This window comes from Ictidomys tridecemlineatus, chromosome 3, assembly GCF_052094955.1.
Source record: "Ictidomys tridecemlineatus isolate mIctTri1 chromosome 3, mIctTri1.hap1, whole genome shotgun sequence".
NCBI lineage: Eukaryota > Metazoa > Chordata > Mammalia > Rodentia > Sciuridae > Ictidomys > Ictidomys tridecemlineatus.
In genome coordinates, this window is record NC_135479.1 from 95444254 (window position 1) to 95470147 (window position 25894).

The 25894-nt window shown below is 41.0% G+C and overlaps 2 protein-coding genes across 4 annotated transcripts in view; one reads left to right on the plus strand and one right to left on the minus strand.

The window, feature by feature from the left end:
* Positions 1 to 8699, plus strand: part of Rarres1 (retinoic acid receptor responder 1) — a 32761-nt gene extending 24062 nt beyond the window's left edge. For both annotated transcript variants that reach the window (XM_005325708.5, XM_078043494.1), the window contains exons 4-6: positions 2565 to 2701; positions 7797 to 7859; positions 7939 to 8699. In XM_005325708.5, coding sequence (XP_005325765.2) covers positions 2565 to 2701; positions 7797 to 7859; positions 7939 to 8091 — 353 coding nt within the window. In that variant the 3' untranslated portion in view covers positions 8092 to 8699. The remainder of the gene's footprint in view (positions 1 to 2564; positions 2702 to 7796; positions 7860 to 7938) is intronic.
* Positions 8700 to 12774: 4075 nt separating this feature from the next.
* Gfm1 (G elongation factor mitochondrial 1) overlaps positions 12775 to 25894 on the minus strand; it is a 53265-nt gene continuing 40145 nt past the window's right edge. For both annotated transcript variants that reach the window (XM_078043496.1, XM_005325707.5), the window contains 3 exons: positions 14748 to 14908; positions 13849 to 13902; positions 12775 to 13688 (listed from right to left, as the gene is read on the minus strand). In XM_078043496.1, coding sequence (XP_077899622.1) covers positions 13557 to 13688; positions 13849 to 13902; positions 14748 to 14908 — 347 coding nt within the window. In that variant the 3' untranslated portion in view covers positions 12775 to 13556. The remainder of the gene's footprint in view (positions 13689 to 13848; positions 13903 to 14747; positions 14909 to 25894) is intronic.

Here is a 25894-nt window from a genome sequence, read left to right on the forward strand (position 1 = left end):
TGGGTAGACTCCCCATAGGTGATCCCAAGCACACAGGAAGAAACTACAGAGCCAAAGCCCCTCTGTGTGGGGAGCTTCTCCACATCCTCGCTGGCCCCAGTGTCCAGTTAGACTTCTCTATCTCCAAGGGGAATGGATGTGATGTCCCCAGTCTAAATTTATAGCATTGTAAGATGAACCTGAGAGGGTGAGCTGTGAGGGGGAGGTATCAGTCAAGGAAGATGAGGGGGAAGGGACCTTAATAAAGCAAGGGAATAGCATCACCAACAGTGCTGTCCTGAAATCCCAGTGGGTCAGCCACTCAGCATGGGGTGAACAGAAGTCCCTTCATGAAGGTGCGTGGAAGCACTGTCTAGAACTTCCTTTCTGCAACAGCCTTCATCAGGTCACATCACAGATCCCTGGCATCTGGAGTTCGCTTCTGCTGGCTTAGCCTGAGATGCCTGCGCATCCAGACACCCCATCTTGGTCTCTCTCAGTTCTCTCCTTTAATTGATAAATTCTTGATTCCAATTTTTCTGCTGCTTCTGAGACTGTGCCCATCAATATCCTCCTTATCTCTGAAGCCTCCTTGAAGCAATACCAAGACTGACCAAGGGCTTCACCTCCTTCCACATACACTGCCTCTTCCTGGCCAGTTTCTGAGCTATGTACATAACAGAAGCTGCTCTCCGGTGGGTCTCTGGAGACCACCAGATCACCAAACCAGTGGGCATCCTTCTCCTTGATCTGGCTGTGGCATTTTATGTCATCTACTCCCACAGCTCATCTCATGCTGTATTTAATAAGTCTAACACTCAGCTTGTTTCCACCCAGAAAGTTTGCACTTCTGGTCATTTATTTGAATATTACTCCTTTCCTGGAGTTTGGCGACTGGACTCTTTGGTCACCTTTTAACATTTAATACCTGGCCACCATTTCTGATAAAGCCTACCTCCAGGAAGTACCCTGGACCCACCATCAGCATCCTTCATGCCCACAGGGCTTCCTCCAGGACCACAGCAGGAGCCTCCTGTCCAGTCTGTAGATTTCAGTCACCACTATCTGTCCTGTGACAGAACCAAGTCATCATCCCATGCCTACAACTCAGTGCACACCCCTGGTACTGCATGTGTGGTCAGCGCGTTTTATATTCTTGACCCTGCCCATGCCCTCCTAGCTCGGGGTACTCACTAGCTTGTGCTCTTCCCACCCACATAGGTGACAGGAATCCATAGCCTGGTGAAATCTCATTTCTGTGAAGCCTCCCCCAAACCTCTCCAGTCCAGAGAAACTTCCCTCAGAGTGCTGCTCCTGCCTGTCTTAAGGAATACATGACTGCATCTCTGTGCCACCTGAGTGGAGGCAGAGACCCATCTTGTCTCACACAAAGATAAAAGGAGTAATCCTGGAGTTGCCTATCATTTTAAGCCAGCCAAGCCAAAGACTGTCAATAAATGGAATTTATACAAAAAATTATTCAGCCAAGAAGAATGAGTTTCCAAATCAGCTTATAGGCATCCCTCACATATTGTGCTATGACTGTCTTAATAGACTGTCTCCACATACAATGATGATTCATGAAAGTTATCTAAGTTACTGAGATTTGAGTTTCTAAAAGTTATGAAAGGTAAAAATTGTTTTAGTCAGCTTTTTTGCTGCTCTGACTTAAAGACCTATCCAGCACAATTGTAGAGGAAGAAGAGTTTATTTGGGGGCTCACAGTTTCAGAGGTCTTAGTTCATAGAAGGCCGGCTCCACTCCTCAGGGTTCGAGGTGAGGCTGAATGTCATGGTGGGAGAGGGTGGCACAGGAAAGCAGCTCACATCACAGTGATTAGGAAAACAGATTCCACCTGCCAGATACAAATATATATACCCCAAAGCCACACCTCAGTTCCCACCTCGGCCAGGAATACCCACCACTTCAGCCACCACTCAGTTAATCCCATCAGGGGATCAGATCTCTGATTGGGTTAAGACTCTCACAACCCAATCACTTCTCCTATGAACCTCTGGCATTGTCTCACAAGTGAGCTTTTGGGGTACACCTCATGTGCAAACCAAATCAATAATCATAACAGTCTCATATTAAGTAGGTTTAAAAAATGTCTTCCAAATTATAGATTTTTGGGTGCAAAACAACAATGCCACAGGAAAAACCCATCTGATTTCTTTAAGTGTTCAAAAGAAATGGCAGAGATGCTGCCAATCACTGATTAGATTTAAAGCCAATGGTAAGAGAGAGCCATTCAGCAGACGAGGAAGCAATGAGTTTGGAAAGACCCAGCCACCAGATCATAAGGAGATCACCAGCCTTTTTTGATCTAATGAATAATGCTACTCCCCTAACAGCTTTAGGTCAACTTTCAGCATCATTACAGCCACCAAGTTGTTTCCCAGTGGATGTCCGTGGCTAGGTGAGGCCCAAGTCTCCAAGTCAACACAGATGCCAGCAATCGTAGGTCTGCCCCAAAGTCTTGCTGTGAGAGATGACCTGATATGACCAAATCTGAACCTTAATCATGACTGAAATTTTGAATTTTGTCTAAAAAATGCCTTAATATGCTTTTTCCCCCCTCTTAGATGATTACGGATATATCGATCCCTCAGTGAGACCCATCTGGGACTTGGCTATTCTTGGCAGCTCTTACGTGATGTGGGAAAGGACGACCCAATTTTCATACTACTACCCATTACAGCTCAGCAGGGTGAAGCAGTGGGTAAGGACTCTGAGGCTCCCTGGCACCCGAGACCCAACAATGCAGTGTCCTTAGACCGAAGTCGTGTGAATCATCTGCATCTCATTCACTCAATAGTACATGAATGCCTGTAGCAGGCCAGGTATTATTTAAGGGACTGAAGATGTGACAGTGAATAGGAACAATGCTGTTGCCCTCACTGAGAAGAATTCAGGAGAGAAGACAGTGAACTCATAAATATGCTTCACATGTGCAAGTGCTACATAAAGAAGGCAGGCAGAGATTCTGGGTCTTAATAGGAGACTTACTTCAGCCTGAAGTGAGGCTGAGCTGAGCAGAGGACCAAGGGAGCCCAGGGGTTTCAGGCAGAGGTATGGCTGCTAGGATGGAGAGGCAGCGGTGAGGCTGGTAGGGATGGAGTGAGAAGGGGACTGTGCAGGGGACAAGAGCATGGGGAGGGCAGCTGTTCTTGCAAGGCCTTGGAGGTCATTAGAAGAGTCTGGAACTTTGCTCTTTTTCCTATTAGCAGAAGAGTGACACAACCCCATTCATAAAGGATCATTCTGGCCACTACATTGAGGGGCTGTAGGGAGGCCAGAGAGAAGCAAAGACCAGTGCCTACTGCAGTGATGGAGGCGAGGCCAGCGTGCAGTGGAGATGGTGTGGAAGACTGCTGGGATCTGCTCCTGGGCTGGACTCGAGAGTCAGAAAACGATCAGCTTCAGGATGATCTTAGAACTTGGGCCTAATTCTGGAAGGATAGGGTTTACATTTTCTGAAGATTTGGGGGAAATGATCTCGAATTGTGGTATGCTAAATCCTGTAGACAGGTAGAGAGCCTGGGCAGTCACCTAGACCTACAGGTCTGATAGGGAAGGAATGGGCTGGAGTCACAACCATATAGGGGTATATGAAGCCACAGGGCTGGATGAGATCATGGGCAGTAGGGGAGACAAATCAGCTGCTGAAGGACTGAATCCTGGAGCCTTGTAACCTCCGATCTCAGACAGGAGTAGAGGTTGCCTAGAGATCAGAGGATGGCAGTGGGGTGCTGGCAGGAGGTAGCCGCCATGTGGGAGCCAGCGGCCCTTCAGTGCCAGCTGGTTCTGTCTCCTCACTGAGGGGCAGTTGTCAGCTGAGAGCAAGCCCAGAGGAGGTACTGAGAGTGTTGGGGCACTATGAGCCCCTCAGGTGCTGCAAGGCTTGGATTCAGAGGACCAGTTTCTTCTGGGTGGGCATGGGTGCAAAGGGAGCCCAGCACTGAATTTAACGATGCTGGGATCTTCGTCAGGCAAGTGTGATACGGCAGAAGGCATGTATCCACAGAAAACAAAATCAACTTCCCTGAGAGGCAGGTGGAGCTAATCGGAAGTACCAATTCTTAAAATTCTTCTTTTTTTTTTTTTTTTTTTTAGGGGCCTGGGGATATAGTTCAGAGGTAGAGTGCCTACATAGCTTATGCAAAAGACCCTGGACTCTATCCCCAGCATTATAAAAAAAGTTAAAATAGTTCTCAATAATTGCTAAAAAATGAACTTTGACTTTTAACTCACATCATATACCAAAATTAAAATTCACTTTTTCATGGATTTATCCCTGGATAAGTCAATGAGTTCTCTGAGTACTAAGATTTGGCCAGCATGAGTCAGCATTTCAGCATCTGGAAGTTTGGTATGCCTTCTGAAGGCCACTTTTATTTTCAACCACTGAGCCACATCCCCAGCCCTGTTTTGTATTTTATTAGAAACAGGTTCTCACTGAGTTGCTTAGTGCCTCTCCGTTGTTGCTGAGGCTGGTTTTGAACTCACAATTCTCTTGCCTCAGCCTCCCCAGATGCTGGGATTACAGGTGTGTGCCACCACAACCAGCTAAAAGGCCACTTTTAACGGCCCTTCTTTACTTACTTTTTCTTCTCCTTACAGAGTGATTTTTAATAGAAATCACCATCTAGTTGATTTTATGTGACTACTCAGGATACAGTGTTAGTTAGATGTAAGTCTGACTCATTGCAAGTGCGACAGTGGCGACATACATGAAAACTACACTATTAAAAAGAAAAAAAATGAGGGAGAATTATTACTAGGAATTTTAGATTTTTTTTTTAAACCCTATGAGGTTTGAATTTTAGATAAATATTTGAGTAGACAACTGACCTGGTCACCCAAGGCAAATCACTTCATCTCTCAGGTTCTACAATGAGGACTAACAAAGTGATTGAAGCCCTTAACATCAACCTAACCTCACGGGACAGTGTGAAGTTGGTGTCCAGTTAGATGGGCATTTCATCTTAGAGTTCTTTTAGGACTTCTCTTAATGAGAAGTACTGTCCACACACATCCACAGATTTTCAAATTCTGCTGTTCAGTGGCCACCAAGAATTTCCATATCTTTCAGCAAAAGCAGCAACATAAGTAAGAAGCAGAACGAGCAATGTTTTTAAAAGCTCTAAGAAAGGTTCTGGGGGACAGAAACAGGGCAGGTAAAATCAAAATGTAGAGGCCAGAAGTGACTAGAGGTACTCAAAACAGCACAAGAACTCTCCCCATGGGGTCATCATCTTTATACTGGGAGTTAAACTCACCTTTCAATACAACTGTGCAAGGGCATGACAAGTTATAAATGCACAACCCAGATGAACAAGGCCTCAGTGAGAAAAGAAAGGAAGAATTCAAAAGACAGCTATAAAATGAGATCCACCTCACTAAAAATTATATCTTTAGAACTGAAGAATCCATGTTGTCCCTATACCACAAGGACTGTGTCAAGGACAAGGGAGACGCACTGGCTGGGAGACAGAGGGACTTCCCACGCACTCAGCCTTGACCTCATGCCTCCTAAGCTGCTCCACTGGCGCCAGATTGTGTAAGCATCCAACCATATAACCAGCAGCATGTGGCTGCCACCAGTGTGACTCTCCAGAAGCCACAGGCATGTTACAGCAACATCCCATCCACTAACCTGGTCTGCTGAGAAAGCTACTTATGATGGCTGATCTGAACTTCAGCCTCCTCCCTATCAGATGGGAGGTGGAGGGGACAAACACCACATCCAGGCTGCTTCCAGGAAGATCAGAGTGCTGAGTGATTAAAAAATACCACACTAAATCACCATCAATTTGGACTACAAGGATTTGGACAGAAGCCAAAGAGATTGTTCTGAATAATATTAAAAATAATGACTTCTTGGCAGAGCTTGACCGAACAGGGGTGGTCCCATCCTGGGGTGCTCTGTGCTCTGCTATACTGGGAAGTGCAATGTCCTCCCTGTAGTTCTCCAGGGGCTCTGCTCTGTAGATTGGGTCAAGGGTGCTTCCTCTTACAGTGTAAAGGGTGTCCCAACAACTGCGTCAAGGAATTCTCAATCAAACGCACAGGGCTTCCAAGCATCATCACCTTTTAGACTTCATCATAGACTGAGTGCCACTGAGTCAACAGCAGGATGGTGAGTCAGACAGAGCGCAGGGCTAGCATTTGCTCTAAGACCTGTCTCTTTTTTGCCTAGGATCTGGAGACTGCCACGATTTCCTTCAGAAATGCTACTTTCAAAAGCAAAACAGATACTGTCCTGAACAAACACTCTAAGTTTCTAAGCAAAACCAATTTTTAAATTATAAAAAAACACAGTGAACAGACCTTGTGCAGACAGCACAAAAGCCCAATATATTACATGGACAGCAGCTGGTGTGAAACATCCCAGGAGAGAGCCACTTCCTTCCAAGGTCAAGACAGTCTCCAAATGAAGGTCAAACAAGGCTAAATATACCCCCAAAGAAATACCACCAGCCTGACAGTCATCTGCTGGTGTCTGTGGGGAACGGTTTCCAGGCCCTCACCACATACCAAATACCATGATGTTAAGTTATTTATATAAAATGGCTTGGCATTTGCATATAACCTACATACATAGCCTTGTATACTTTAGTCACATCTAGATTTCTTTTGGTAGGTAATACAGTGACATGTGAATAGTGTTATACTGTAATGTTTAGAGAATAATGACCAAAAAAAGCCCACGTGTTCGGTGCAGACACAACTTCAAAAACCATTTTGACCCTTAGTTGGCTGCATGCCTGGATACAGAACACCTGGATATGAAGGGCCGACTCTTTCTGGAACTTCCTGTAGCTTGTTCTCTCCTGAAAGACATGGAACTTTCTCTGATGAGTTCCCAGACTTGTTGCTCCGTGTCAGACACCTGCTGTGAACACTAGTGGGCACGATGCCAGGCAGGGGAGGAGCCACCACGCAACACAAAGCAGCACTACATGAAAAGCAGACTACCTGTGATTCACTCAGGCAGGTTCTGTCCCGCAGCACCCTCCATACCTACTCACACTCCTGACTTGGAAAACTCCACCAGTGCAAAATTGACTTTTTTTTTGTTTTTGCTTTTTCATAGTCTCAATAAAAACCTGGTAGGATACTAAAACTATATTCCAAATTGAAGGTTTTAAGAAATTCTTCCTGTCTTCCATTGTTACTAGTAAAGAAATAAGTACACTTGACATCAAAAAAAGGAAATATCAAAAAGAAAACAGAAAATTGGCTTGCTTACTAGTAAAATGCATAGAAATCACATAAATAAAAGAGGTGAGGATAAGTCCACTGAGAGGCCCCAATACTCTGGTTTACAAATGGTTCCGGTACGTGACAAAGGTGGTTTGGGGAGAGTCATCTGGGAGGGATAGAGAACCACACAAGAATGTGTGTGCAGTGCTCAGCACAGGACGGGGCACAGAACAGGGTCCCTGGCAGACACTCCAGAAAAGCTGGCTGTCTTTCCCTGTGCTGCTGCCTGAGGTGGCAGGGCTGACCCAGCAACTTACAGTGCACACAGGAGCTATGCTGCCAAGAGCCAGCCTACCCCACAGACCTCGGCCCTCATCCCAAATTACAGTATCAGAAAGAAAAGTGATAAAGACATCCGACCAGCATTTTGTGCTACTTAGTGATAAAACCAAAGGGAGAACCCACACCTTGATGCACGTTGATACAGAATACAATGAAGGAAATAGGGCTCAAATCTTAAGGCTGCAGAGAGTCAAGGTACCCCTCCAAACCGAACATGTGTGTCCAAGCTCCCCATTCTGTTATACTCACTCTGTTTTTTCCTCCAGAAAACCAGTGATCACGCAATCGACTTCGATTACACTGTCCTGCTGCATGAATTCCCAACACAGGTAAAACACAAGCTTGTACAGAGAAGTATTTCTACCTTAAGTTCTGTGCGGTTTAATATTTTATAACTCTGTGTCCTAGGAAATCATTCCCTGCCATATTCACCTGATCTGGTACCCCGGCAAGCCACTTAAAGTGAAGTACCGGTGTGAAGAGATACAAACCCCAGTCGAAGCTTCTTCTGGAACTGAGGAAGGATCTGCTGTGGCAGCAACAGAGTTTAGTAATTTCTAAAAAACAAAAAGCTGATTATACCAAATTCTAGACAAAATGACTTTCCTAGCCTAAACAATTACTTTAGTTCTGGAGCTTGTGAGTATCAGCAAAAACTCAAATGTATCAGCTGCTGCTCAGCTGGCCTGTGTGGTCTAGCTCTGGGCCGCAGGGGCATGCTGAGCTTTGCTCATGCTGGGCACCCACTAGCAGGCTCCTTGGAGTTTCAGCCCTGGAATGTGAAATCCAGGCAATCAGTATCAGTACCTGCTGCAGAGGCTGATAATTATTAAAAAAAAAAAAAAATGGTTTCAACTCTGAATTTGCATTTCTTACTCTTCTTAATATACTGTAACTATTTTATGTCGCACAATTGCTTCTATCCTGTATGTCAACAAGTATATTTTCAGTCAAAGAAAACTGTAGGGAAAATAATAACTGTTTAAGGAATTCCACTGTTTTGTTACTTCAAGCAAGTATTCCTTTTTAACTTGGCATCTACTTTTAAATAAATGTTTATAGTTCTAAATAATAAAATGTGTTAAATGTGTTTGCAGAGATTTGTATGCATAGGCAACATTTATGCTAAGCTGAAATTAAATAAAAACCTTGATATTGCTTGATTCAAATTTTAAATAATACCATATCTCACTAGATCAAGTGGCTGCCTGCAAATACACATTAACTCAAAGTATACCAAACATTAACAATCTTCATTTACAAGGACAATCTGGATCCAGAGTTGGCCTAAGTAATTTATAAAAGCAAACAACATGTACCATAATCAAATTCAGTGGAGTACCTGCCCGAGGCAGGAAGAACTGACCCAGGAAATATTACCATCATTGCCTCTATGAATTATTATAATGTAATGGAACACTTCTATCAGTGTCTAGAACCTTAGGCCAGGTTCCTCACTCAATAATTGATTAGGAAGCATCAACCTTAAATTATAACAAAATACATACACAACTTGACTCACAATGGGGTTTTTACATTGAAAATTCCATTGTAAATTGAAAACACCACAGGTTTAAAATGTGTTTAATACACCTAACCTGTCAAACACCCTGGCTTAGCAACATTATACCCTGTAGTGCTGGCTCCTGTACCACCCAACATTTCAAGGGGGTGAGCACATGCCCACTGCCAGCTTGGGGGAAGACCAGAATTCTATGTATGGCTTCTCTCCAAGGCATATCACTTTCACACCACTATGAAGTTGAAAAACCCCAAGTCGAATCCGCTCAGAGTGGTCTATTGGTCTGCACTATTGGATAACTGGAAAAACTGATAGAAAAGACAAAAAAAGATAAGGACTCTCATAAAGATAAGCGGATCTAATTTATGTGTTTTTCTATTTAAAACCCCAACTTTGCATTTACCTTCCCCAGATCCAACTGTTTTAAAGCGTTCTAAGTACTCTGAAGCACTGTACGCGGTCACTTAAAGGCAACTCAGGCCCTCCCGACCTATGAGATAAAAAAAAGAAGTACTTCTTTGAAAATATAAAAACAGTCTACAATGTTTAATCACACCAAAAATCAAGAGAGAAACTTCTATAACCAAAGTTCTTTCCCTAAATCATCTTCAAAAGTAGCTCTCAAGAGCATTATTTTGCCAGGTGTGGTGTCGCATGCCTGTAACCCCAGCTGCCAAGGCAGAAGGATTGTGAGTTCAAAGCCAGCCTCAGCAACTTAGTGGGGCAAGGTGCCAAGGTCTCGGCTTGGCACAAGATTCAGGAGGCACCACACAGCTTTGTAGGTTCAAACAGCAATTCTTTATTCCAGCTCTCACACCGCCTCCACACAGGTCCAGGGGCAAACGTGTTCTGCCGTCTCCCGCACAATTCACCTACTCCACGAGGCTCTCTCCAAATCCCATTTTAATCTCACGAGAACTCAACGGGAACAAGCAGCAGGAACACCCTAATCCCAGCAATAATCTTCAACTTCCAACTTCCCTGAAACCCATTATCTTAAACTGGCAACGCCTTAAACTCAAGGAGCCGGTTACTTCCTCAAACCTGATCAGCTCTAAACCCGGATCCGCCTTGGTCCTTGAGCAAGGTCACCTTATTAAAGCATGCATGCAATGTCCCATCGAATGTCCTCTAAGCAGCATGGGGTACGCTTGGCAAGGAAATTTCGATGCGTCATTCCTACTTGGTAATGGCCCTCAGCAGCAAGGCCCTGTCGCTAATTAAAAAAAAAAAAAAAAAAAAAAGAGCTGGGGATATGGCTCAGTGATTAAGTGCACTTGGGTCAACCCACGGTAAAAATACAACATCATTATAGCATACTCCTGGTCCTGTGATCTTCAATTTCTTTTAGTATCGCATTAGGGACTAGAAAGGGGGAAATTGGTGGTGTGTCGGCTTTCTCCAGGTCTTCACTGGCAAAGGGGAATTTCCATTAGTGAGATCAGTCTTGCAAATGTGACCATAATTCACCCAGGGAAGGATTCTAAGGTAACCCTCGAACAGACTCTGCTTTGGTGTAACAATTATGAAGGGGAATCACACAGGCAAACAACAAACACAATTACCTCATTTACAAAACTTATGAAAGCTAAACCAACTAAAAATTTTCTCACTATCATCATTAGACTATTCTTTCTGGCACAAACTCTAAAACTGCTGACTTGATTTTTCTAACTGATTTTACTAGTAACTACAGAGAAAAATTACTGCATTTGGTTTGGCATAAAATGAAAACCTAAGTGCCCTAAGCTGTCTTTCCTTATGAGTGTGAAGCCCTGATGCCAATGATAATACCATCCAACACCACATTCACTTGTCTGAATTCTTCATAATTTTCAAAAACTTAAAGACATGCAAAATGGAGCCAGGACTTTCCCTGTACTCCACTTTATCCCACTAGGTTTCAGTTTTCCCACCTGAAGCATCAGTCGTTACAAGTGACAACTTGCTAACAAGTTCTTCTGAAAGTCAAGGGAGGCTTTGTATTTTGCACTTGGACATCTACATCTTAGTTTATCATGCCCATTCTTCCCAGATTAGAAAATTCTGACCTGTTCTGTGATCTTTCTAGCTTTTGGAGTACAAAAATCATCTCATGCTCTCTGGCACTTATTTGAATGGATAAATAAGTGAATGCTCACCTAAGTTTCCTGTGAACACAATTAACTGATTTCAATGATGCATTATAGTGCTATTTATCTGAAATAGGCAAGCTGCAATTCAAGCTTCAATTCAACAATCTGTAGTGCCAGCAATGCAAATGGACTACATCCCAGAATGTCTCAGCTTACTCCTTTCTGGGGCTGCCAAATTTGAGACTCACTTCAATTTCTAAACCATGAAAAATCCCAAACTTCCGAACTGATTCAATTTTAGTGATTTTGCAAACTACACAGTCTAAGAATGAGTAGTGCGGAAATGAGTAACAGGAAAAAAAAAAAGTCTTAAAGTTATCAAATGGTGAACCAATAGTCTAAATTCTTATATCACACTAAAGAATATTAATAATATGTCACATCTGAATTGCAAACATCTTTCATTTCCTGTCTTGGGTGTAAGTGTAGACCATCCTGCAGTTATCTTCAGCACTGAATGCATTTTGGAATCATCTAGAAAAGTTTCAGAGTATTTAGCTTTAAGCTCCCCAGTGTAAAATCAGTCAGGCCTGGGCACCCGTGCAGTACCTTCTCGTCTGTGCCTACCAGCTGACACAGCAGTGCTATCTTTCCTTAAGTCAGGCAGCAGTTACCTTCACAAGAGTAATACAGAAGCTCTCATTTATGAATACTCTCATTAATCTTTCCCATTCTTCTCACTTTGATTGGCATGTAGTGTTTACTAACTACCACTAAGCTAATGAGTTAGCAGGGACTGTGGGTTCTGGTCCTGGAGCTGTCTCCACAGAGTGCTGTTCAAGACATTCCCCTAAGCTGGGATGGTGTCACTGCCTATGATATGTTGGTGATGCATTAGATACCTAGAGTCCTTTTTGACATTGCAACTTTATAACCAGAATATTTAACAAATTAAGGATGTATCCAAATTTACCCATCTTTCTGATATTCTTAATGGCCAGATGTACCCTGCTATAACTTGTGTATTGGCTCATGCAGAACAGTATTCAAAATCATCAAGAAGGGTTCAAGGTGCTGACCAAATGCCTCAGCAACCATGTTTTCCAGGCCTGATGCCACTGGAAAAACACATGTTTGTGGGGAATATGCTTCCTCAACAGCAACCAAAGTATACATTTTAACACTTAATGAGCTGTGTGGGCTTGCAAAAATTTACCTTCACTTTCTCTATTGCAAAAAAAACTCTCTCACGGGGTTGAGAGAATTAAATTAGGTAATTCACTTAACAAACTACTCAGCAAATGTCTTGAAAACATGTGCTCAATATTTAATCCTTTTTTTTCAACCTAGAAATCTTAAATTATACAGTCCAATCTATAAATCAAAAAAACCAAAAGCACTTAAAATCAGTTATTTCATTTCTATAATCCAGTAAGGAAAAAGACTAAGAGATGTGTATAGTATAAGATAATTTTTGGATTAAAAAATTTGGGATAGTATGGTGAACTGCCTGGGAAAACCTAACTTATTGTGGAAACCAAAGCTGAAATGTTTGTTCTCTCACAATCTCAATGAATATGTGACAAATTCTAGTAGACTCAAAATTCAACTAGCGTTTACTAGGTGAATGAACTGACAGGGCAACAATTCTGTAAATCATACTTTATTATTTAGGGCTACAGAAACATTTAGGCGAACACAATCCAGAACAGCACATGTGAAGGTCTATTTTACTTCAGAGAGGACTGCAAGTAACATATGTACTCCTAAAACAGAGGCAGTTACAAATGTGCAGAATCCATAAACTGAAGCAATCAGCCATATATGAATCAGCTGTTCCCTAGCAGGGACATATGACATGCCCTCTTAAATAGGATGGCCTGCCCATTAATGACATTATCAAACATTATAATGTACAAAATTCACTTGCAAGTCTTCAGCAAAATAACTTAAAAATTCAATGTAGGAGACACAGACAATAAAATTATTGTTTGATAAACAAATTGTTAACAAAAGTGTCCATTGCCCATTGCTGAATCTAGATGGAAGGAAGGTACATGGCTGTTCCAATTCCAACTTTTCCATATGTTGAACATTCTCATGAAAAAGAAAATATGGAAAGGAGGTTTATACACCTATTCTAAGTTTAGGAGCATAATTGAAATTAATCCCTTTCTCCCTTAAATAAATATTAAGTATATTTCAGGAATATTTGATTTGATTTTTCAATGAACTACAAAACCAACCAACAGAGTTGAGACATACATAGAATTATCTTAGAATATATAGAATTATCTTAGAAGCTCCTGAATTTAAAATAGGAAGTGCTTCTAAAACTTGTTTCAGCAACCTGATTTCACTCCGCTGGAATTCATCATATCCAAGTCTTGCATATTCACTTAAAGTTACTAAACTCACAACAAGGAAAGTCAGTTCTTGGCTTTTCCTTTTTTTACAGGAAGTTGACCTGTTGCTTCCAAGTGCTTATTAATGAGGTCTTCCTGTGTGGAAGGCAAACACGGCTGGTATCTGCAATATTCCATGGTGTATTCTCCTTTTCCCTAGGAATTTAAAAGGCAGAGAGAGACAGAACAGAGAGAGTTTTTTTTTTTTTTTTTTTTTACAACTATGGAATCATGTAAAGCCACAATCTCATAGATCTCATGACTGTGTAGGATGATCTTTTGAAGAGCACTGTGGTAAAGATAAACACTTGCTTACCTCTGTGCAAGACCTAAGTTCAGTGGAATAACCAAACATATCATTCAGAGGGACCTAAAAACAAACGATAGATGTTATTAGCATTGCTTGCTAAAAAATACCTGAGAAAAATACAGAGACATATTGGCTACTTAATGCCTTAAATTTGGATTTCAACTCACTTCTTTTGGTTTAAAAGACTTAAAAGCCCAAAGAAAACCTTTTTGCCTTATTCCAGGTGGAAACCCTATTTGAAAATTGTTTCACTTGCTGGTCACAGCTGGAAGCCAATTTCCAGTTTCACAGAACAGACACCACTGATGGCCTTTCCTTCCTCATTTCACTCCACCCTGTCCCCAGCTCAATCACTCAGAAGTGATCCTTCTGTGGAAATGTTAATATAAATTTCCGCTGGATGCTGGCTGTGTTCCTTCTGTGGTGCTGGGGAGTGGATGAGGCCTCATCTGTGCTGGGCAAGCCCCAGCACTGAGCCACACTCAGCCCTGGGTTGGCTCCTAGTATGTCGTGTGCTGGTGGCAGTATAATGCAGGGGCTTTGGAAATATGACAAGTATTCCTCTCCAGACTTAAATCAAGACAGAGAGGCAAGGGAATTAATGTTACCCCAATAAGCTAGAGAGCACATCATAAAGCAGCTATTCAAATAAAGCTAAAAGGAGGGAAAAAATCTACACCTAAAAACCAGGCATATGCACAACAGGCCAAGGTGAATGCATCTTATTTTTGCTTCTGCACTTAAGAATTTCTCTAGCAACAGATTACAGAAACTCTCAGATATATATAGGCAAGATTTCAATACAGAAATGTATAAATTTGCTCTATAATCTCAAAAAACCAAAGCTAAATGACTTCTTTCTGTGGGTAAAAAAGGCAAGACTATCAATAATCAATAGTACTTACATCCGCATACACTGTAAAATAGTCCTCAATTCCATCTTGCCCTGTGATTATTCCATGCCGCCGGTTAATTCCTGCAATTACTGGTCCCTGAAATTCATTTGGGGCTATAACTTCCACAGACATAACAGGTTCAAGAATACACAATGTTGCATTTGCCAAGGCTGTTAAACAAACAAACAAAATCAAGTGTATAGCAATTAAACAAACTGGACACTCTTCCCTTTCCAGCTTTACGAAAGAGGAGGGACACACACACAAATGATGTGCTTCAAGTATCTGGTCTGGACTCATTTTTCTGGTAGCAATAAGTCATTTTTCTGTGTGGAAATTCCAATAAGACAACGTTTAATTCTAGTATTAGAGTTTCCATTACAGTATTTTTATTCTTAAAACTCATTTATCAAATGCTTTATACCAGGTAAATTATCCAGTTGCTCATTTCTCTGGAGATCTTCAGGGATAAAGACATGAATTGGTAAGTCTCTAACCAAAGAAAACCCAAGCCTTCTTGTTTGTTCCTGGCAGACATTATTTTTTACTGTAAGTAAAGAGCAGTTGGGGCTGGGGTTGTGGCTCAGCGGTACAGCACTCGCCTCGCACTCTGGAGACCCTGGGTTCAATCCTCAGCATCACATAAAAATAAATAAGTGAAATGAAGGTATTATGTCCAACTACAACTAAAAAACAAACAAACAAAACAACATTAAAAAAAAAAAAAAGAAAAGAGCAGTTATCGCAGGGTGGGAGAGGGTGCAGACCGTGCCCCCCCATATGCTTAGGATAACAATCAAGTCAAGCCTCACCTCTTTCTTTTTCTAGGCTAAATGATTCCACCACCTGATTGAGAATCAGAAGTCCACGTTTACAGCTTCTGCTCTACCTCAAACAAGTCTATATGCCTTCTGTAAAAATAGTCTGCTTGGGTCTTAAGCTTCTTCACAGACAAAATAAAGATCCTAGGCTAGATGTTAAGAACCATTCCAGTAGTAAAAATGTGTATTTGTTTTTTATCCCATATGATAGATAATCAGAATACTTCTTACAGTTACAAATGCTGACTGATGTTTAAATATAATATGGAAAAAGTACAATAAAACTTCAAATATTTATACTTACTTTGGAAGTTGTGCTAGTGCAGAATAATGTTGTAGCCTGATTGGCTACATGACATCCAAATAAGGCTTTAAGCAAGATAGAAAAGTTGACAAAGAAAGTGTTTTGTTTTAAAATTAAAGTTTTAAAAACTTCTTCACAAGAATTGATTTAACTAGCAAATCATTCTTGTAAATTCATTAACACAGGACCACCAGAGACCAAGATTGATGTAAGCAGCAAAGAGGCGTTTATTGCGAGCTAGCTCGGTCCTCCATGCGCACACAGCAACTGGTGATGCTGAAAGGCCCCGAGCCCAGGGTTTGCAGCAGTTTTATACACTCTTTGGGGAAGACAGGGACTTCACATACATCATACCATCTCTTAGCAAATCATCACACACCGCGGGAAAATCATAAAACAACTCTAAAATATGATTAGTACATTCACTGGCCGGAACAAGTTGCGTAAGGGTGATTGGTCAGTACAAGAGGGGGATTCATTTGAACTGATTGGTTTAAGCAACGAGGGGAGTACGTGCTGAACTACACAGTTTCCCAACATGTTATCAACCACCATAAACTACTGGGAAGGTCATCTAGCATCCCAGGTATTTTCCCTGTTTCATGCTAATTGGTGGTTGCTAGGGGGTTGCTATGGGTCCTCATCTAGCCTGACTGAGTCAGGGACACCTGGTGCAGCAGATCTCTCCTGTTATTTGTAGATAAACAACTTAGCAGGGTGGGAATGTGCCTAGGAGTGCTCTGTCAGTTTTTCTAAGGACAAAGGTCATGCCCCCTTCTTTGAACAGGCTTTGCTCTGAGGTAGAGGCTGGTTTCTCATTAGTGCTCCTTCCCCCATTTGTCTTAGGGACAGGATGTGGCTCTGGTACAGCACTTGCCTAGCATGACCAAGGCCCTGGATTCCAAACAATCCAAGCACCGCAAAAAAAAAAAAAAAAAAAAAAAAAGGACAAAGACACCCCTGGTTTAAGTGCAGTAACCACAAGAACAGAATGCAACACACAGCTCTCCTTGGTGTTGGGGGGGGTACTGACACCCTGACCCCAACGATTCGAGAATCCACAGATGGCTGGTATCTGCACGCCACCGGAGCACATCCTCTCACTACTGCTCAATCACCTCTACATGACTTACAACACCCAGCACACACCGCTAATCCATGGTACCGTGTAGGGAGCAGACAGGGAAAGCATGTACCTTTGTTCAGAGCAGCTCGAGCATCCCAGGCCTGGCTGCACAGTACAGGAACAAAACCTGGGACAAATGATGCTGGAGCAGGGAGGCTGAGGGCTGTCAAACAGTGGTTGCACACAGCCCACCTGGGACTCGCCCACCTGGATCTGGCACAGTACTAAAACTAAACACAAAGCAAACTCAAGTTGTCCTTTTTTAGCTTTCTAGAATTTTTTTCTGAAAGTTTTTTTCAATCTGTGGTTTGTTGACTCCACAGATACAGAACCCATGGATACAGGGGGCTGACAGATTTCATATTTCTTAGAAATATTAACTCAAATCATATTCTAGCTCAAAACTACCTTTGACTAATAGTCTCAATTAGTGAATTTTCTTGTGAAAAGAGGAATGCCTGAACTCACAAAAATATTACCAACTGACAAGTTACACTGGCTTGGCTCTGACAAACCCCACAGATACCTGAATCAGACGGAGAACCCCAGGCTGCAGGCACAGCTTCATTTTTATATTTTCTTTGGTTAGCAAAACAGTAGCATCTCCCTGGCTCTGAAGACACATAATTAATACAGAAAAGGCGCTCAGAACAAGAGCAGTGAGCAGCTGTCCAGACTGAATTACACACTGCCCTCCATTTCAACAGGTCAGTAATGTAGAAAGAATAGACTGTCAAGGGTTACATTTTGAAGGAAAGGGCCATGTTCAGTGCCCATCACCCAACTATTTAGGGTGGCCTATCCAGTTCTGTTCATATTCTTTCACCCTGTTCCTTCCATTTAACTTCCTGTTGTGTCCCAAATCCATCTCCTGATTCATTTCCAACTGAACCTTGCCCTTCTGCCTTCCTTTAGCCCTGTATCAAAAGATTCCAGAGCTAATATCACCCTATCAGTTTTCAAAAGCCACATGGCAGCGAAGTCCTAAAAGCAGGTTCATGTGGTCTACAGCTTCTTACATTACGGGGTCAAAATACTAATGTATTCATAGGACCTTTTAAACCAAAGTGGTGGGTAGAGATGGTCATGTCTCCACTTCAACCCACTTGTGATGACATCCATAATGCCAGACCAGTGCTAATGCAGCTGTGTGAGCAGGCAATGTGGCCCGGGTTTAACTTTAAGCTCCACCACTAACCAGGTGTAAGCCTAGGTCTTCAACTAACTGCTCTGAGTCGCAGTCTTCTCAGCTATGAGATCACTGTGATATGTGGCCATTCACCTTCCTAATTCATGTACTTCACATAATCCACAGCACAGTAAGCTAAGCAAGCTATCAATGTTATTATGGCCACTCTGGAGACAACTAGCTGGGGAATGGGTGGCAAGGCACAATACTAGGTCAAAAGCAGTATGACAGGGAAAGGACCTGGCATTCACTATGCCCAAATATGTACATTGATCTTTTTAAGTTCATCCCATTTAATATTTGGGAATTTTCACCACCCAGCAGGCTGGCGAAGCTCAGATGATGTGCCCAATGCCACACAGTAGATAAGATTCAAACTCACAGCTGGTGAGCAATGGACAAGAGCAGGACACCGTGGTATCAAATGAGCTGGCAATGTGACTTGGCTGGGCCTTTATTTCTATTGCAAAGTAGCTACAGGTTCAGGGCTTCAGAAAAAAAACTGGCTACAAAATGATGGCAATGGTCACATCAACAGAGAGAAATATGGCCAAACTGAACATCCCATTTCACACTTCAGATTTCAGTTACATCATTGCTTAATCTCAGGACGAAGTTTAAAATCTGAGTCAGACCAGAATACGTGAAAATTCCAACTGTTTTTCTTCTAATCTTAATACATAAAATGTATTACGCTTTGCCATCACATAACAATAACTTATAAGCAAACGCTATTCTTATATTAAGCTCACTTACCAATGTTTTCACATGGAAACTCTGATATGGCATTCAGCAGAGGTATGTGTTAAAAAGTTGGTTTCTGTTACAAAATTTGGGAAGAATTTCTTCATAACTGATATTTTACATTTTTATCTCTTTTAGGAATGTGAGTCTATTTTAATTTTTATTCTATGCCAATGTTTAAATTTTATTTAACATTAACATAAATAAACATTTAACAATGTTTATTTTTTATTTATTTTATTTATTTAATTTTATTTAGTTGACAAGTAATAATTATGGGGTAAAATGTGATGTTTCAAACACATTTATCTTTTAATCATGGAGAAACAGGGTCAGATGAAGAAACACCAAAGCCATTTGTTTTTCATGCTGGCCCCTGCTCACCTGCACAACCTGGGAGGAAATAAAGCCTCTCGAAGCATCTGTAATTCAGTGTTTTCCTCTGCACCTCTACTAGATGGCAATCATGTTTAATGTCAAGGTTTTCCATAGATATACATGCATATCATGACATAAACATGTACTTATTATATTTAAACACAGAAGCCGGTAACAAGAATGGCATTCTTATCTACCATCTGGCTTTCTGTAGCCACTCCTACCAGGAAAGCCACCAGCACCCAGTAAGAGCCTCCACAGAACACGTGGTGCCGAGTTTGTTTTCACTGTATTTCTAAAACATATAAAAGTTTTAATTAACTTGTCAGTTGAAGGCTTATTAAAGTGGTCAAGACTTAGAGGCATTTTAATAGGAGTTATACTTAATAAATCCAATTTTTTGTGATTTTTCCTGTTTCCATCTGACACAATCTTGAGATTGTACCAAATTTCTATAATACAGACTGTGGAGGCATTTTTAATAGAGAGATTATATGAAGGAAATGGAGAGCCCTTTTTCAATTTTACAATGGGACACTGGAACATAAATTTCTAAAGGCTCCTATATAAGTGAAGAACAATAAGGAATGAGCAACCTTCTCCAGCCTCAGCCCCACACCTGATCACAGATGCAAACTGAACCAAAGGCACCATACAATCCAAAATTCATACAGAACCAATCAGATCCTGACTTACAGACTGTTTAGGGAATGGGACTGTGACAAACTCTTTATTGTCCATTTCAATCATCTTTGATGAAAATATTTGACATTTTGTGAATCACAATTTTCCTGTGTGAAGACACATCTGGACATTACTAATGAATTACCAAATAATCGCAATGGAAGAAACAGAACAGAGAATGAATTTTCTGGCTAGATGCCCTTCAACAGATGAATGGATAAAAAAAATTGGTATGTATATACAATGGAATATTACTCAGCCATAAAGAAGAATGGAATTATGGCATTTGCTAGTAACTGGATGGAACTGGAGAATATCATGCTAAGTGAAATAACAATCCCAAGAAAACCCAAGGCCAAATGTTCTCTCTGATATGTGGATGCTAACACACAGTAAAGAGGGGAGAGGGAAGAACAGGAGTTCACTGGATTAGACAAAGGAGAATGAAGGGAAGGAAGGGAAGGGAAGGGAGAAGGTATGGAATTAGTAAAGACAGTGGAACAAACTGGACATAACTTTCCTATGTTCATATATGAATACATGACCAGTGAAACTCACATCATGTACAACTATAAGAATGAAAAACTATACCTCCTGTATGTATGTCAAAATATACTCTATTGTCAAGTATATCTAAGAAGAACAGAAACTTTTTTTTTAAAGTTCCTTTGTTGAATAACCTTGATAACAAACTGCTATGTTATCATTTGCTTTCTTCTTGCTGAAGATTCTAGTTCATCAGTTTTATACATGTATTATTCTCTGGAAAAGGTGGATAATTTTAGCAGTTTAACAAGAAGTTTGCATTGTGAATAAGGTTTACCGAGTTCTTTCAAAATCTTCTACTATCCTTAAAATGCCTAAAAGCTTTGATTGCAATGTGATATAAAAAAAAAACTACTTACAAACTTATGAACTTCTTGACAATTAAATAAATCAACAAAAACAGTCTGACTACAATTAAAATATTTTAAAAACATTTCTTAGAATTGTGAGCACTTGAGTGCCTGCAAGGTAGGAGAACCGGCGACCCACGGGCAGGTCAGGCCCAGCAATCTGCGGAGAGACAGAGCTGACACACGCGCCTGCAGGGAACGCGGTCCTGCGACCCACCAGCGGCCTTCTGTGGGGCAGGCCCGTCCCCTCCCCCAGTGCCTGCAAGGTAGGCGGGACTGTGACCACCAGCAGATCAGGCCTAGCGGCCTGCTGAGGGGGAGGACCGTCCCCTCCCCCAGTGCCTACAAGGTAGGCGGGACTGTGACCACCGGCAGATCAGGCCCAGCGGCTTGTTGCGGGCCGGAGTCGGCCCCACCCCCAGTGCCTGCAAGGTAGGCGTACCGGGGACCCATCGGGAGGTTAGGCCCAGCAACCTACAGAGAGACAGAGGTGCCCCTCGCGCCTGCTGGGTAGGCGTACCTTCGACCGGCCAGCAGAGCAGACCTAGGGCCCACCAGCGTGGTAGACAGATCGCACCAATTGGTGGAGGATCACAGCCACCACCTGTCCTGCAAGGGAGACTTTTCAACTATACAAGAGCAATATAAATAAATAGAGGGAAAATTTCAAAAACACAACAGTTTCACCAAGCAGAAAGAAACGCCAGCAGTATGAAAAGACAAGGAAAGAAAGGACCACAGGCAATGCAGGTCAACTCAACTCTAGAAGAGGTAATAGCTGCAACAGATGGAATGTCAGACAGAGAGGTCAGGATACACATGCTTCAGATGATCTGGAGTCTCAAGGAAGACATGAGACAGCAAAATCAGACAATGAAAGATCACATTGACAAGGAACTACATAAACAAATCCAGGAAGTAAAAGATCAATTTCACAGGGAGATAAAGGAAATAAAAAACAAACAAATAGAAATCCTAGAAATGCAGGAAGCAATAAACCAACTTAAAAACTCAATTGAGAATACTACCAGCAGAGTGGATCACTTAGAAGATAGAACATCAGACAATGAAGACAGAGTATTTCAACTTGAAAAGAACATAGACAGCTCAGCAAGTCTGCTAAGAAACCATGAGCAGAACATCCAAGAAATATGGGATAATATCAAAAGACCAAACTTAAGAGTCATTGGGATACAGGAAGGCACAGAGCTCCAAACCAAAGGAATAGACAATTTATTCAGTGAAATAATACGAGAAAACTTCCCAGACTTGAAGAATGAGACAGAACCCCAAATCCTAGAAGCCTACAAGACGCCGAATGTGCAAAATCATAAGAGATCCACACCTAGACACATTATAATGAAGATGTCCAACATACAGAATAAGGAGAGAATTTTAAAAGCTACAAGAGAAAGGAAGCAGATTACATTTAGGGGTAAACCAATCAGGATAACAGCTGATCTCTCAACACAGACTCTAAAAGCTAGAAGATCCTGGAATAACATATTTCAAACGCTAAAAGAAAACGGGTTCCAACCAAGAATCGTGTATCCGGCGAAATTAAGCTTCAGGATGGAAGATGAAATTAAAACATTCCATGATAAACAAAAGTTAAAAGAATTTGCAGCTAGAAAACCATCTCTTCAAAAAATCCTTGGCAAAACACTACAGGATGAGGAAATGGAAAACAACAATGAAAACCAACAGTGGGAGGTAGGGCAGTAAAGGGGGGAAAATAATCAAAGAGGAAAACAAATCAGGTTTAGCAGCATTAATAAACAAATATGGCTGGAAGAACAAACCATATCTCAATAATAACCCTAAATGTTAATGGCTTAAACTCACCAATTAAGAGACACAGGCTAGTTGAATGGATCACAAAACAAGACCCAACAATATGCTGCCTACAGGAGACGCATTTGATAGGAAAGGATATACATAGACTGAAGGTGAAAGGCTGGGAAAAATCATATCACTCATATGGACTGCGGAAACAAGCAGGAGTGTCCATACTCATATCAAATGAAATAGATTTCAAACCAAAGTTAATCAAAAGGAATAAAGAAGGACACTACATACTGCTCAAGGGAACCATACACCAACAAGACATAACAATCATAAATATATATGCCCCAACAACGGTGCTGCTGTGTTCATCAAGCAAACTCTTCTCAAGTTCAAGAGTCTAATAGACCACCATACAATAATCATGGGAGACTTCAACACACTTCTCTCACCACTGGACAGATCTTCTAAACAAAAGTTGAATAAGGAAACTATAGAACTCAATAACACAATTAACAACCTAGACTTAATTGACATATATAGAATATACCACCCAACATCAAGCAGCTACACTTTTTTCTCAGCAGCACATGGATCCTTCTCAAAAATAGATCATATATTATGTCACAGGGCAACTCTTAGACAATATAAAGGAGCGGAGATAATACCATGCATCTTATCTGATCATAATGGAATGAAACTAAAAATCAACGATAAAAGAAGCAAGGAAAAATCATGCATCACTTAGAGAATGAACAATAGGTTACTGAATGATCAATGGGTTTTAGAAGACATCAAGGAGGAAATTAAAAAATTCTTAGAGTTTAATGAAAACACAGACACAACATATCGGAATCTATGGGACACATTGAAAGCAGTTCTAAGAGGAAAATTCATTGCTTGGAGTTCATTCCTTAAAAAAAGAAAAAACCAACAAATAAATGATCTCATACTTCATCTCAAAATCCTAGAAAAAGAAGAGCAAAACAACAGCAAAAGAAGTAGAAGGCAAGAAATAATTAAAATCAGAGCTGAAATTAATGAAATCGAAACAAAAGAAACAATTGAAAAAATTGACAAAACTAAAAGTTGGTTCTTTGAAAAGATAAATAAAATTGACAGACCCTTAGCCATGCTAGCGAAAAGAAGAAGAGAGAGAACTCAAATTACTAGCATAAGGGATGAAAAAGGCAAGATCACGACAGACACTTCAGAAATACAGAAGATAATCAGAAATTATTTTGAATCCTTATACTCCAATAAAATAGAAGATAGTGAAGGCATCGATAAATTTCTTAAGTCATATAATCTGCCCAGATTGAGTCAGGAGGATATAGACAACCTAAACAGACCAATATCAATTGAGGAAATAGAAGAAACCATCAAAAGATTACCATCTAAGAAAAGCCCAGGACCGGATGGGTATACAGCAGAGTTTTACAAAACCTTTAAAGAGGAACTAATACCAATACTTTTCAAGCTATTTCAGGAAATAGAAAAAGAGGGAGAACTTCCAAATTCATTCTACGAGGCCAACATCACCCTGATTCCGAAACCAGACAAAGACACTTCAAAGAAAGAAAACTACAGACCAATATCTCTAATGAACCTAGATGCAAAAATCCTCAATAAAATTCTGGCAAATCGGATACAAAAACATATCAAAAAAATTGTGCACCATGATCAAGTAGGATTCATCCCTGCTATGCAAGGCTGGTTCAATATACGGAAATCAATAAATGTTATTCACCACATCAATAGACTTAAAAATAAGAACCATATGATCATCTCGATAGATGCAGAAAAAGCATTCGACAAAGTACAGCATCCGTTTATGTTCAAAACTCTCGAAAAACTAGGGATAACAGGAACATACCTCAACATTGTAAAAGCAATTTATGCTAAGCCTCAGGCTAGCATCATCCTGAATGGAGAAAAATTGAAGGCATTCCCTCTAAAATCTGGAACAAGACAGGGATGCCCTCTCTCACCACTTCTGTTCAACATAGTTCTCGAAACACTGGCCAGAGCAATTAGACAGACGAAAGAAATTAAAGGCATAAAAATAGGAAAAGAAGAACTTAAATTATCACTATTTGCAGATGACATGATTCTATACCTAGCAGACCCAATAGGGTCTACAAAGAAACTGTTAGAGCTAATAAATGAATTCAGCAAAGTGGCAGGTTATAAAATCAACACGCATAAATCAAAGGCATTCCTGTATATCAGCGACAAATCCTCTGAAATGGACACGAGGACAACCACCCCGTTCACAATATCCTCAAAAAGAATAAAATACTTGGGAATCAACCTAACAAAAGAGGTAAAAGACTTATACAATGAAAACTACAGAACCCTAAAGAGAGAAATTGAAGAAGACCTTAGAAGATGGAAAAATATACCCTGTTCATGGATAGGCAGAACTAACATCATCAAAATGGCGATATTACCAAAAGTTCTCTATAGGTTTAATGCAATGCCAATCAAAATCCCAACGGCATTTTTTGTAGAAATAGAGAAAGCAATCATGAAATTTATATGGAAGAATAAAAGACCCAGAATAGCAAAAACAATACTAAGCAGGAAGTGTGAGTCAGGTGGTATAGCGATTCCAGATTTCAAACTATACTACAGAGCAACAGTAACAAAAACAGCAATGGTACTGGTACCAAAACAGGCGGGTGGACCAATGGTACAGAATAGAGGACACAGAAACCAACCCACAAAACTACAACTTTCTTATATTTGATAAAGGGGCTAAAAGCATGCAATGGAGGAAGGATAGCATCTTCAACAAATGGTGCTGGGAAAGCTGGAAATCCATATGCAACAAAATGAAACTGAATCCCTTTCTCTCGCCATGCACAAAAGTTAACTCAAAATGGATCAAGGAGCTTGATATCAAATCAGAGACACGGCATCTGATAGAAGAGAAAGTTGGCTACGACCTACATGCTGTGGGGTCGGGCTCCAAATTCCTCAATAGGACACCCATAGCACAAGAGTTAATATCTAGAATCAACAAATGGGACTTACTCAAACTAAAAAGTTTTTTCTCAGCAAAAGAAACAATAAGAGAGGTAAATAGGGAGCCTACATCATGGGAACAAATCTTTACTCCTCACACTTCAGATAGAGCCCTAATATCCAGAGTATATAAAGAACTCAGAAAATTAGACAATAAGATAACAAATAATCCCATCAAAAAATGGGCCAAGGACACTTC